The sequence below is a fragment of the Citrus clementina genome, unplaced genomic scaffold, assembly GCF_000493195.1.
Source record: "Citrus clementina cultivar Clemenules unplaced genomic scaffold, Citrus_clementina_v1.0 scaffold_7, whole genome shotgun sequence".
Taxonomy (NCBI): domain Eukaryota; kingdom Viridiplantae; phylum Streptophyta; class Magnoliopsida; order Sapindales; family Rutaceae; genus Citrus; species Citrus x clementina.
Window position 1 is genome coordinate 14,490,900 of NW_006262075.1, and position 14,861 is coordinate 14,505,760.

Here is a 14,861-nt window from a genome sequence, read left to right on the forward strand (position 1 = left end):
GCACAAGTTTTTGGCTACTGATGATGCATTTTGTTCGAAGGGTTTTTCTATGGTCTCTCGGTATGTTTGTGGTCCGGCTGCCGAGACTTTTTGACATTTATTTATTGATTGCCTGTGGGTATGCCAGGTTTAGTCTCATTTTCTGTAAATTTTTTAGTGTAAAAGATTTTTCCTTTTTGACCCCCTTGCTTTGCTTCTTTATTGGCGACGGTGTGCCCTTTCTTGGAGTCATCTTCGGGTCCTCCTGCCTTCTTTTATTTTGTGGCAAATTTGGAAGGCTCGTAATGCTTTGAGGTTTGATTCACAACCTTTCTCTATTGATGCAGTTATCTATTAAGTGGTATTGGATCTCAAGCTTGCTGGTTTCGCTTTTGGTTTTAAGTCTTCCCAGTTAAGAGGATTTTTAGGTTCTCAGATTGCGGAGGATTTACGAGTTATAACTCCACTGAAGAGGCTAATTTGATTAGTTTCTTAGATGAGGCTGCCTTCTGGGGTTGTGAAGTTGACTATGGATGGTTGCTCTAAGGACAATCTTGGGATGACTACTTCGGGTAGTATTCTTCGAGATCATTGAGGTGCAGTTTTGGTTGCTTTTGGATCTTTTCTTAGTTGTTAGTCAATTCTTTAAGCTAAGCTTACGGCTGTTTGTGAGGGGTTAGAGTTTACTACTCAGCTTGGTTACTCTATATTTGAAGTGGAGTCGGACTTAGCCACGGTCGTTTCTTGGATTCATTATAGGGTCATGCTTGGTGAGATTATTCTTATTCGTTGTGTCATGTGTGCACTTTGACATCTTCCTCTGGCATTTCAGTTAGGCGTGTGCTTTGCGAGGCTACTTGCTATTGATTTTCTTGCCAACTGGGCTTGCACTCATCGGGTTAGTAGGCGCTTCTTGTGTTCTCAGGATCTTCCTGCAAACTTATCTGGTATTCTACATTTTTATGCACAAGTTATTCCCCAAGTTAGACGCTAGCATCGATGACTTTCCTTATTATTTCATTCTTCTCTTTTTATTCATGTGTATTTTCATTTACTTTAGGAGGTTTTGGCTTGTGTCCCCCTCCTTATATATTTGTTCCATTACTGATTTATATTATAGGTATGGGTCCAGCCTAACCCCCCACCTCTTGGTATTTTTTTATTAAAAAAAAATCCCTTCTTTATAAATATAAGCTCCTAATTGCCTAATTTGCACCCTCTCCGAAATAATTGTAACCCCAGGCTCCCAAGCAAGAAGCGTGCCGAAAAAGCAGTATGTATTGATAGAGCCTTACACGACCGATCAAGTTAAAGAGCCCAGCATGGAATAAATGGGCAATTATCTCGTAACATGGCCAGGGTAAAAGTGCATAAAAGCTTTGAGATGGGCTTTGACAAGAAGTTGGACATGGTCTCTGTGCGAGCGGCCCATTCTCAAATCGCAAAGAATAAAGAATTGATTTGAACAATCACCTATGAATAAAGAATTCATGAAGTATTACTTAAGCTATGGATGTACTCTCTTGTTTTATAATAGTAGTTAAGCTTAGGTAACAATATATTTTGTTTTATTTATTTATTTATTTATTTTGCTGATATGTAAATAAATCTAAGTGCCTAAGTCTGAATTACATTAGTGCCTTTATAACTTTTAAATAACAAAATATTTACAAAAAGCATAGGTAAAATAATTATTTCTCATACGTATGAACACAAATCATGCTAATAAATTTCATTGTATGTTTATGATGTTGCATAGGAAACCTACTTTAAAATAATGAAAAATATATAATTAGTATAAAATAAAATATTATAAAAATAATAATTGTGTTATTATAATATCACAAGTTTTACATTTATTGTGATTCTTAATTCTTTAAGTGTGAAGGTGGGGATAGTTGCTTTCTTTTTACCTCCAGGGACCTAACCTTTAAATAGAGAAAAGAACAGTAAATCCCCTAACATTTGAGAAAAGGGACATAAAACTCATTAACGTTTCAAAAAAAACATATAACCCCAATTATTATTATTAAATTCTATTTGTTTTAATAGTAAATTTATTTTTAATTTATAATTGCTATTATGTCCCTATAATAAATAATTCAATATATTGACTTAAGGCATATCATGGGTATAATGAAATTAATAAGTTTTTATTTAAAACTTAAAATTAAGATGTAATTATCTTTTTCGTAAATTATTCACTCTAAATTACGAACATACCCTTTCCAATGATAATTTTAATTTTAATTTTTACCTATTATTCATCATTTTTTATCATCCTATCAATGGGAAGGGTATATTCATAATTTAGAATGAATAATTTGGGAAAAATGTAATTACAACTCAAGTTTAAGTTTTAAATAAAAAGTTATTGATTTCATTATACACGTTATCAATGACATATCTTAAGTTAATATATTGAATTATTTATTATGGGGATATAATAGTAATTGTAAATTAAAAATAAATTTACTATTAAAACAAATGGAATTTAATAATAAAAATGAGAGTTATATGTCATTTTTGAAACGTTAAAGGGTTTTATGTCATTTTTCCCAAATGTTAGGCAATTGACTGTTCTTTTCTCTTTTTAAATAGTTTTATTTAGCTAATCATAACCAGCCGAGTTTGAATCTTCAAGGAGGTGGAGATTAAAAATTGATTTGACTTTATCTACCCCTTTACTTTTTTCTTAAAAAATATAAATAAGTGTGAAGCCAAGGAAAAAAGCACAAAGAAAAACAAGCTAGTATTTTAAAAAATAAGAAACAATGGTAGATTTGTCTAGACCAATAATGGGTTGGTGCTCAAGGGCGGAGATAATCAAGCATATTTTGATTGATTGCTTATTGAATGTCAGCACGAAATTTTTTTAAAAGAAGTAATAAATATATAAATTTGAAAGAACATATTTATACAATTGTCTTTTACGAGTTTTTTATTGTTGTATGACAACTTCATTATCAATATTATTAATAAAAAATTATTGCAATAAAAGTTATCAATGAGTATGTAGGCCATTTAAAAATAAAATTAATGTTAATATTTGTGAGCTAGATTTTAGTTTGCAAAGTCCGATTCTTTTTAATTTGTATTTAAAAATTTTGAGTATGATAAATTATGTGTAACCTTGAGTACACTTTACTGGGGAATTCCGTGAAAAATCAGTTAAACATTAAATGAATTTTTTTAATTTCAAGTCCCCATTAGTCACATCAATTGGCCTTTAGTCTAATGGGAGAAGCTTTGCACTTACAATGTTGAGTGTAAGGGTTCAAGCTTCCATAAAAGCATTATGTATGTTAGTTTCAGTACTCCCTCAATTATCAACTAATTGAGTGGATACAGTCTCTCCCTTAGGAAATGTGAGTGGAGTAGACACCCCTCGAATATTAGAGATGGTTTAAAGTATCTGGACAAGTGCTTCAGCGGGTTAATGTATAGTATGGCGGTGGATACAGTCTCTCCCTTAGGAAATGTGAGTGGAGTAGACACCCCTCGAATATTAGAGATGGTTTAAAGTATCTGGACAAGTGCTTCAGCGGGTTAATATATAGTATGGCGGTGGTCTCAGTTGTTTAATACAATTATAAATATTGTAATTGTAATGTCTAATATAATATCAGTAACAATCTGTGTATAACATAACTAAAAAGAAAAAGTCTAACAGAACTCAAAAAAAAAAAAAAAAGCACCAATGACAGTGCTCTCACGTGTTGTTGGTTGGAATATATTTTTGAGCTGTGACCAGTAGACCTTTATACTATAAATATACGGCAAACCCTAAATTACATGTAATATAACTTTGGGGATCCTAAATATAGATGTTTAGATTCTCAGCATACCTCCGATTATAATACATTTATAAATTGTAACAATTAGAAAATGATTGATTTGATATAGATGAGGCTATAAATAAATTAAATCAGATCTTGATACTTCTGAGGATATTTCTTTTAATAAAATCATTCAACCATTTTAGACTAAGCAAAACAACCCAAAAAAAAAAAAAATATGGCCTTTACCATTGAGTAAAAGTTTCAGAATTTTGTTTTTATTAACACGTTAAGTTTTAAAAAAAAGTACAACGTCTGGTTTTTGTCAAACTTTTTTCCAAACATTTTATCTAACCAAATAAATATCGAATTTAAATAACCGTACGTTGGGAATATTGTTTAATTGATTTTTGAAATTTTTTGTCACAAGAGGTTATGCATGGTCATGTGGACTAGCGCTTTTCATGGAGGATCCTTCAAAATGTTTCCTAATGTTTTGAACTTCTTTATTTAAATAATTATATTTATTTCTTTAAAAGGTAGAATCAAGGTGGCTAAATTCCTAATAGATTATTTAGTTCTATTTTCAATACAATTTGATTTGGGTGTTCAATTAAATGATACTATCCTTACCTAGTTAGGATACTTAAATTGTATCCCAGCTGATGTGTTACTATGTGATTGGTTTAATTAATAGGTAATTATTAAGACTTATTATTTTTAATTTAAATAATAAATTTCTATTGGTGACATATCATTTGGAATATAAACCAAGTATTCCAACTATGTAGGTGTGGCATTATTGTTAAAAAAAAAAAACTTTTTTTAACCAATCTACCAAACTGTGAGGATAATATTTTGAATTTCTTTTTCACGAGATGCAATCATGATAATTAAATCATTAATCAAGCCAAGAAGATAAGCTCATGAAAAATGTAGGAGGAATTTATTAATTAACCATTTTCATTTGTTTTTTAAAATGGTTCCTAATCTATAATAGCCAACAAGAAATGCCTGCAACAAAATTTATTTTCCATGCAAAGGCTCTAAACAGAAATGGTTTAGAAAATACTTTTATGTGTCAATTTGAGAGAACGGAGAAAAGGAAAAAAAAAACTACTAATCGAATGACTATAATTGGAGGTGTTTCCCATTGTTATCTCTTGCAATTCTTGTACAAGATACTTCACACTTTTATGAACGAATCCAATTTTCCCCCCTCCTTTTTTTCAGTTATCTTGCACCCTACTTTCTACCCACTCTTAATTAAAATTATATATCCCTTGGACTTAAACTTTTATACTCTTATTTAACTTCAAGTGGCCAACCAACTGAGTTGTCGTATGAGAATAAAAGAATCAAATTGCCAGTCAACTTAAACTATAGCATTCCTCAACTCGTGCAATAATTAATTATAGTTGCGTTGAACAAAGAAATCATAACAATATATTAAAATTATACATAAAAGAGAATAAGAAACTCGTTCGTATAACACCGAATTTCATTTTTGGCATGAGTAATGCTGGCTTCACACTCTAATTACTCATTCAACTACTATACAAACTTATAGATGCGCACATCTGCATCTGAACATAATTTTATATAGATTTAGATATAATGATGAACAGAGCAGCCTTCCATATACTTATGCGGTTAATTGCATTAATTCTCATCCATATAGTCTCATTCCAGAATGACCCTCTCTTTACTATAGAGATATAGATGTTGAGTCAATAAATAAAATAGTATTTTATATGCCGCGCATTCGCTACTGTGCTTAAAATCTCAGCATTGTAACAATTACCAATAAGCTGCGAAGACACGGAATTGTAATTTATCCCTATATTTGATGTTTGAGAAGTCCTAATTAGTAACGACTATCTATTTTATAATTTAGTACATTTTAGTCAATGATTCTTTTGCAAAAGTTCAAACTTGTAGCTGTCAATGTTAACCCACTCGTCATTTTTTTTTAATTTTATTTATTTATTTATTTATTTGACAGGAATTAGAAGTTTAAAGTCTTAGCTAGGGGACTGATTGGGTTACATTGAGTTGGTGAAGACCCTTAACATTTACCTATAATTTATAATAAGATTTATGTCTCGTTTGAATTAAGGTTGGACAATTGTAACTTAAAATGTACATCATTAAAGTATTTGCTAACGATATCTGTTGTAACTTAAAAGCTAAATTGATTTGATTTTACACTTGTAGGATGAAAAAACTGTTATATCTTTATTAATTTTATCAAAATTATTATTTAAAAAATATATTTACTACATACCATTAGTTTTTATTTCATAGTTACAGTTACTATAATTTAAAAGTTACAGTACCTCAATACCAAATAAGATCTTAATTAGGTGGTTCTAATATTGCTAAGTCACTGTATATACAATCTATTAATGATTATTTTTTAATCTAGTGTAGTGTCACGATAATATAGTAGTTTTGGGATAACTTAAGACTTTTCAGTCTCGTAAAATTGCAAGCTTCTCTTATAATAGTTTTATCAAGTCTTAGCGGTTTTATACATCCCGATGATTTGTTTGAGTAGCTTTTGAGCAATTTTGCTTTAATTAAGTTTCATTTTAAGTATGAAGAAATGAAAATCACAAATGGTATTTGGCTTTCGTTAAGCTTTGATAATAAAATTCAAGTATAACATAAAATATGTGGAGAATAATTTAATAAAATGTGATAAATTATGCCCTTATTTGATTAAACGTCAACTCAAAAGAAAATTCGAATTTCGAATTCGAATCTTCGAAATTCAATCGATTTTGATTCTATTCTCAATATTATTTGGGTTGCTAACTCAACGGTAGAGTACTCGGCTTTTAAATACGGCTAGCATAATTCAACTCATTTTGTTGATTGGTATGAAGTTGTAAAAAATCCAACCCTTTCCGTCAGTATAACGTATTTCGGAATACTTCTAGCCTACTAAACACAAATGATAAAGTTCCTAATTACTGTTGTTAATATAAAATGAAATAATTTTCATAACATTAGTAGGGAACAAAATATATTATTCAATCCATTGAAACTGCTACATCTTTTTACAAAAAAAAAAAAAAGAGAGAGAGAAGAAAAATGAAAGCACTTCCATAATTTTGTATTAGTACTACAATTTGCGTATAAACATACTGCTAACAAATTGTAAGACCTTAGTTAATATTGAAATTTGACTGATTCTGTGTAGGGATTGGAAGGTGACCTTTCTCCTGCAAGCTCTTAACGCTGTCGTATAGGCACTGCCTCACTGGCGTAAACTTTAAGCCTAGGTCCTTAATCTTCTGATTGGAGTACTTATAGGGTTTTGCTCTTGGGCTCTTTTCATCTTTACACCTGTGTTTCGAATTTAAAAGAAAAAAAGAAATGAAATTAATTTGGTTCATCCGCCCATAATGAAAATATAGCATATTAAATAGGCAATAACATAATTATTGTGTATTCAAGGGGCTAGCATATAATATTAACTTAGAGACGGGCTAACTTTTAATGCAACATTATCTTGCATGAAATGTTCAATTAAGCACCCACCGTGGCAGAAAGGAGCACAATACTCTCAACATGACATGAGGTTCATCATTCGACCTTCTCTAAAGTTGAAGGACAAAAGTTCTTCTAAGAAAGGAAAGTGGAGGCACAAATTTTTTTATTTTTTTTAGATAGATAAATTTAAGATATCTGAATTTTGACATAATATCATAATGTCATATTTAATTTTTATATTGTGCTCGTCCTAAGGTTTGGCCGAATAATTTTCAAATAATTTTATTTAGCTATCCATTCTAGCACAAAGAGAGATAAGATTAAAAAATTCATCTCAACTTTTGTACAGTACCTCCAAGACAAATAACTTCAGAAAGTTACCTCATTGACACTAAAATTTTAATCAACGAAGATTGTTATTTTTCGGCTGGGATATATATATATTTTTAATAGGTTAAATCTTTGGGGTCGAATGGATACCGAAGTACTATTTAAACTGGAAGGATTAAATTAAGAATTTTAGGGTTGAAAGTGATAATATTCCAAATTTTAAAGTTTGAAAGGAATAATAGACTTTACTGCATGTCAAGGTGCCAAAATACAACCAGTGGACTTTAATTAGAGTAATTACTATGGATGAGAGCGACTGATGCCTACTCAATTCATGTACGTCGTTTCAATACTGTGGCAAGTATATGTTGACTGTAAATGAAATTTCATTGAAGCTCTTATAATCAAATCAACGACTAACGTCAAATATCATGGGAAAAAAAAGTATAAATTAAAAATTTGTTATTTACCTAATTGACTAGCTTCTTTGAAACTTACGTATGGCAAGACGTGTACCTACCATTACCGAGAGCCAAGTCATGTCTAAATATCCCTCTAGAAAAGTTAGGTAAAACGCTTACCAACAAAAAGTTAATTTGGTTTATCGCGCATATTTTTCATTTCATGTCCATTTTTAAACCATATAATATTGATAACTAAAGTTAAACGAACTATTCGGTTTAATTGATGAGATCAATAGGTTTGAGATTGATTTCTGTTCACATCAAAATTGAGAATACCAATAATTTGCTATCTGATAATATTTGTCGCGCCATTATTGCTCTAGTTAATAAATAACAATAGCCATAACATGCATGCAATACATAACAAAATTTTGGGGGAAAAAAAAACACACACGCACAAACACACAGAGAGAACAAGCACTTACTTGGTAGGGATTGGATATTCAGGGAAGAACTTGGCCAGAATCTCCACTACCTCGCCGCGATGGATGATGCTGTCGCTGTCAGCGCAGATGTAGCGGCCGGAGGCGGACGGGGTCTCGTAGACGAGAATATGGGCTAATGCCACATCCCTAACATCCACATACCCTTGAACTGAATTGGCATAAGTCTTTACTGAGCCAGTTAAATACTTGAGAATGTGAATAATGCTAGCATTCACAGTCGGTTGTAGCAATGTCCCTATCACCAACATAGGGTTCACCACCACCAGGTCCAGCCCTCTGGCTTTCGCCTCTTCCCACGCGGCCTTCTCTGCCACAGTTTTTGCATAGCAGTACCAGTTCTGTAAATGTCATGTGCATACTGTTAATGAGTAATACTAGAGCCACAATTTCTTTGTACAAATTATCCCATAGAAAAATATTTCGCATATGTTGAAAATTTTTATTGGATGGAGAATTAGTATAAGTTTGAGGATTCTTGAAGTAGTTTCTTTTTTGGCATGACTTGTGCCCCGTAGGCTGCTATCATGCAAACTAATCAGATAAAATAGTATTGTCGGATAAAAAATCAAAATAATTAAAATCAATAACGTGTGAAGTGTGATATATATATATATATATATATATAGTAGTTTTCTGGTCCGGGGATCATAAAGTGTGAGAAACATCCGGAAAAATTTTAAAACTGTGGGGTTTTAAAAACTTAAAACTTAAAGTACTTAAACCGCACGGTTTATTCATTTTTTCGGACATTCTCGCACTTTAAAATTCCGAATTTGAACATTTTTCTCTCTTTATAGATATATATAAATTAAAATAATTAATTTAACCTTAGTGTTCTTGCAATACTCGAGATCACTCCAGCAATGTTCGTCAACAACAATATCAGGGCTCCTGTTGGGGTCCATGTAAACTGTACCGATCGATGACGTGAATACGACACGTCGGACTTTGGCCTCCGCCGCTGCAACAATGACGTTCTTCGTTCCAATCACCGCGGGCTCCAACATTTTTTCCTTTATCATCATTAAACATATATAAGAACGGAATCCAGTTGATAAAAGAGGAAGTATACACGTAATGCATGCATAATCATTAAAAGAAAATAATCCACTGTCTATCAAGAATGGTTTAAGTACTCCAAGTACATACTTGCAAGTTCTCATTTTCTTGACAACTAAAAGAGAAAAATGAGAGACAAAAATATTATTGAAAAGACTCACTGGATCATCTGTCACAGGGGAAGCAGTATGAAAAACTCCATCACATCCATTAAATGCCTCTTTAAGACTCTCATAATCAAGAAGATCAGCTTTGCATAAAGCTAATCTTTCTTTGGCTCCTTCAAGCTCTCTCAGATGAGCATTCTTTGGATCATCTAAAGACATAAAAAACCAAAATATATGTCAATATACAAGAAAAAAAAATATGATAAATGATCTTTGTGAATTAATTAACTAACTAAAATTATATGTGTACCTGGATTCCTAACGGTTCCTTTAACACTGTAACCCTTTTCCAGGAGAAATTTAACGATCCAAGAAGCGATGAAGCCGGCGGCGCCGGTGACACAAACAGTTTGGCCGGAAACTTGCGTGCTGCTATCAATCGGCATGCTGGCTATTTTTGTTAAAAATTGAAGAATGGAAGTAAAATGAGTAAGTTGAGAGAATAAAGAGATGGGTAACTGAGTTGTATATTTATAGGGAAACCAAAGTTTTCCAAGTCTTCAAAGACGTGTGCGTTTAGTGGCAATTTAAATTATTTAATCGACTTTTCTTTTGATCGTATTATTGTAGTTTTGTGGTTGTTGGAGTATAAAATAATAATAATAATAATACTAGACTTGATGCTAATTAAGTACATGTGAATCCATAAGTGTTTAATTTGATGCTTTTGAAATTCGGAGGGATCCGTGATATGATCTAGGCAGCCGCAAAGTGCGTGTAGATTACTCGGTCTACGTTTGACAAAGTAATTGTAACAACAACTAGGGGTCGGCATATTTTAACCGAACCGATCCAAACCGACCATTTGGATCGGTTTGGATCGGTTTCATTAGTAAAAAAACTAGTTTCGGTTTATTGGATTGCAAACCGACATCACTCGGTTTGGATTTCGGTTTGGAAGGATTCCAAACCGATCCAATCCAGAAATATTATATAATTACATTATATTCTAAGTTAAGCAATCTAACTAATTATATTTATCATTTTATGCAGATTTTGACAAATCAAAAGCAATTGGGCCATAAATTTTGACAGACAAGATGCACAATATTTTAATTGTCAAATGTTGTTCAAGTTTATTTTAATTTTGTGAGTTTGTTTTGAATGAACAGGTTAAGAACTTGTTTATTATGATGTATTATGCTGTAAACTTGTATGGATGTATCTTTGAATTGTTATGTAGATATCAAAGTAGATATGAATAATATAAAAGATGTATCAATTTGGATTACGGACACAAAAAAATAACAAATAATTTAGGTAAAATAATATAAAAGAAGTGGAATTTTAGCTAATAAGTTCAAAATGGATCCAAACCGATCCAAACCGACTAGGTCGGTTTGGATCGGTTCGGTTTGAAAAAATTTTTGGTTGATATCGGTTTGAAAATATTTCAAACCGATTAGTTTGGATCGGTTTGAGAATATGTCCCAAACCGATCCAAACCGAATTTACCCACCCCTAACAACAACCGTCAAAAGAAACAAACAATGAGTTGGTGACAAAGAGTTAGACTATTGTCACCACTAAAATAAAAAAAAAAAAATCTTAAAATTTATTTTAGATACTTTACGACCTCAATCTTTCTTAAATTATGATATTGTATAACAAGTGTCTTTTATATCGAATTCTTGGCACCATCAGTGTACAACATCTCAATTTACTTTTTCTTTTTTAAAAGTATCAAAATTCTAAACTCCATCCAACACAGATATTATTTAAGTTTCATAATGGCTTACTTGCAACTGCTAGTAGTTTATTAGTTTTTTAAATGTCTCATTATTTATTCTATAGATTAAATAATTATATAGTTCTTCAGTATTTAAAATCTCAAAGAGTTTTAATTTTAGCTCTAATATGAGTTTGTAGATGTAGTTCTTTGATGGATTTAGTCATAGTGATAAATTCTTTAACAATCAAAAGAGAGATGAGAGGAAAAAAAATTATCATTAAGTGTCTTAATTCAATAAGAAAATTAACAAATAAGAGGAAGATCACAGAAACTTTTTAAACACATAAATGATAAATCTTAATTTTATAGAGAAGAAAAGAGTAAAAAATGAACTAATGGGAAATAACCTTCATATTCTAAAAATTTTAAAAATTAGATAGGGATTTTAGTGCAGTTAATGATAAATGGATTATTCATATAAAAATAATAAAATTTCTTTTTAAAATCAACTAGGGCTTTAGCCCCACATAGAGCTAACTTTGGCCCAATATAGAGCTAATCTTATGTTGCGGCTGGTGATAAATTGATGGTGTTTATGATATATGGTGTCCTGGTGATGATGATAATAGATTTAATGGTGATGAAGATAGATGAATGGAGTGTTGATGATGCTAACAGAAAGAGAGCATATAAAAGAGACAGAAAGAAAAAAAAAAAAAAGAGTACTTTTATTGTTTTTACTATTTTTTAATAAGAGTATTTTAGAAATAAATTGGTGAATTGAAAGTAGGAGATGATGAGATAAATTGAAGAGCTCATATCATTACACAATAAGTGTGCACATAAGTCATAACTAGTCTGATTTATTAGGCTTTACAACAAAACACGTGCTTCCTAAACGTCAACGAAAATAGTACGAGATGACGACGCATATTTATTCGCAAGTCAGATCATGATAGCTTTGAAATCAGTTATAACAATCCTGACCCTACTTTGAACATATAGGCCATTACAATTTTGCTATCGGAATATAAAATCTAAAACGCATCAACTATATTAGGAGAACCTACCACGATTTAAGTATCCAATTGAGTTAAATATTTTTTGATTTAATCCCCGCCCTTTATTTTATAGGGAGATTACTAATTTTTTCTTTACTGAAATTAATACAAACTAGTTATCTCTCCCACCTTTTTCATAAAAGCCAATAACCCTTGGCACTACAATTTAAGTTATAATATTATCATTATTTTCAAAACTATTTTTACTCATATTTATTATTAGTTAACTAGACTATATAAATGGAAGAAAAAAAGGACACTTATTCCCCTCAAAATTTAGGGAAATGGTTATAAAAGCTCCTACGTTTTCAAAATGATACACTAAGATGCCCTTTTTACCATAATATCCTTTGAATATAGTAATTAGAAAATTAATTTTAAAGTTTTTTAGTTAATACAAATTTAATATAAATAATATAATCTATCTAGTAGACTAATAATATTAAATTATTTTTAACATAAAATAAAATTAAAATTTTAAATTATTATATTTATTTTAATAATATATTTATAAAGATCTTAAATAAATCTTTGGTTAAATAGATTTTATAATTAGCAAAAGATCTCCCTATTAATAATATTAAAATTATTTTTTACATAATATTCGAAATAATTTTAAGAATTTATTTATTTTAATATTATATTTCTATTTATTATTAAAAATTACTTTAATGTAATAAAATAAGTCTAATAGATTGTAAAACATCAAAATATCTTTTAAGTATTAAAATTATTTTCAAATATATATATATATTATTTTAATGCTATATTTCTATTTATTTTAATATTTTGGAATCAATTTTTTTGGGTTTATAGAGTCAAAAGGTATTATGGTTAAAAATGTTGGTGTCCCTTATTAAAAACTTAGAGGGTCTTTGTGATCATTTTCCCAAATCGTAAGGATTTAGGCATCCTTTCTCCTAAATGAAAATTTAAAAAAAAATTAAAATACAAAAAATAAGAACTATAAGTTTTGGTGTGAATAAAGAAATTAATAACAAGATATTTTTCGTATACTTTTTGTTGTTTTTAAACATCTTTCCTTATAATTAATATATATTTTATATTTTCAAGATAAAATATCAAACAAATTACCCATTTACTCCCTTTTTCCTTTAATTTTTGCATGTGTGTTTTAGTGTGCAGCTAGCCCCATGAATATATCATTTTTTTAATATCTAAATATCTTTGTACATGCAATAAAATTTTTATCCTTTAATTCGACATTTTTTTTCAAAAGATAGATGTAGGTAAAGCCAAACTAATTTTTAGATCTCCTATTTTCCTTAGGATTCAAGCCTACACGGTGGTCAAATAAAGAAAGATATTTAAAAACTACTTGGTCAAATCCATGAGGCATTTGATCATTTGGGATTAGGGATCAACTAAAACAATTAGCTTATTCTTCTTTGGTAAATATCCCTATGATCCTTAGTATAGGCACATTATTCTGTTACTCTTTATATAATTAGATCACCCTTTGAGAGTAAGAGACCATTTAATCTTCTTCCTTCCTAAATAAAGATGTAAGTGAAGTTCAAATTTATTTTTCAGTCCTTTACCTCTCCCAAGATTAAAATTCGAGTAGCCAACCAAATAAAACTACTTAAAAACCACTCAATCACACTCTTAGAATCTAATTGATAATTAATGTTTATGTCTAAGAAGTTTATTTCATATTCTGCTTGCTTAGTTCTTAATCTATAAGAAAAATTAAGCCCTGTTAGTGAAGCTTAGAGTATAATTAAGTAGCATGCTAGCGATTTATCAAAATATAAAAAGTGTGAGACACAAAGGTTATATGAAGTGTTAAAATATGAGGTTTATTATGCTCCTAATAATTAGGTATAAGTTTTGTAAGCAAGTATTTAAAATGGCATCAATATCTTTAATGGCAGGCTAAAATATTTTATTTGGCAATTGAATAGTTATAACTAAAGGTATTTGGTCCCTAAAAATACTAAAAGCATGTTTATAGAGATTTAGATTTCCTCGAATTAACTCATTTATTACTTTTTTCTTATTTTATATGATTTTTCATTGCAAATAATTTGTGTTTGTAACAGCCACCTATCCATTCAATTATAATTTATTTATTCATTTATTTTCGAAATTGGAATTGTTATAAGCACAATCAGACAATGTATCTGAATCTGAGATTAAATCATCACTTAGCTTGAGGCGCCTTACCATCAAATTATATATAGTATCGCGTGTTGATAACTTAATTAAGTTTATACAATTCAATAAATATATATGGGACAGTACTATCCAATTCAATAAACGCATGTTTCGAATAGAGAAAAAACATATGGGACAGTACTATCAATTCAATAAATGCATGTTTCGAATGTAAAGGCCCCCTCTTAATTATTATTAATCAACTCAAAAAAAAATTGCGTG

General features: G+C 30.2%; 1 protein-coding gene across 1 annotated transcript; it reads right to left on the reverse strand.

The window, feature by feature from the left end:
- Positions 1-6,931: 6,931 nt before the first annotated feature.
- Positions 6,932-10,135, reverse strand: LOC18037660 (cinnamoyl-CoA reductase 1). The gene is made up of 5 exons (XM_006427554.2): positions 9,976-10,135; positions 9,720-9,874; positions 9,327-9,512; positions 8,479-8,837; positions 6,932-7,112 (listed from the first exon to the last, which is right to left on the reverse strand). Exons 1-5 carry the CDS (start codon positions 10,109-10,111, stop codon positions 6,932-6,934), a joined length of 1,017 nt encoding a protein of 338 aa, XP_006427617.1. The 5' UTR covers positions 10,112-10,135.
- Between the last annotated feature and the right edge of the window lie 4,726 nt (positions 10,136-14,861).

What these genes read in the sequence shown, in the direction of transcription:
- LOC18037660 (XM_006427554.2), bottom strand. Translation starts at nt 10,111, where the DNA reads ATGCCGATTGATAGCAGCACGCAAGTTTCCGGCCAAACTGTTTGTGTC. An exon ending in AGGAACCGTTAGGAATCCAG is followed by an intron (nt 9,875 to 9,975) that starts GTACACATATAA and finishes TTATGTCTTTAG; the next exon opens with ATGATCCAAAGAATGCTCAT. An exon ending in CCCCTGTGACAGATGATCCA is followed by an intron (nt 9,513 to 9,719) that starts GTGAGTCTTTTC and finishes ATGATGATAAAG; the next exon opens with GAAAAAATGTTGGAGCCCGC.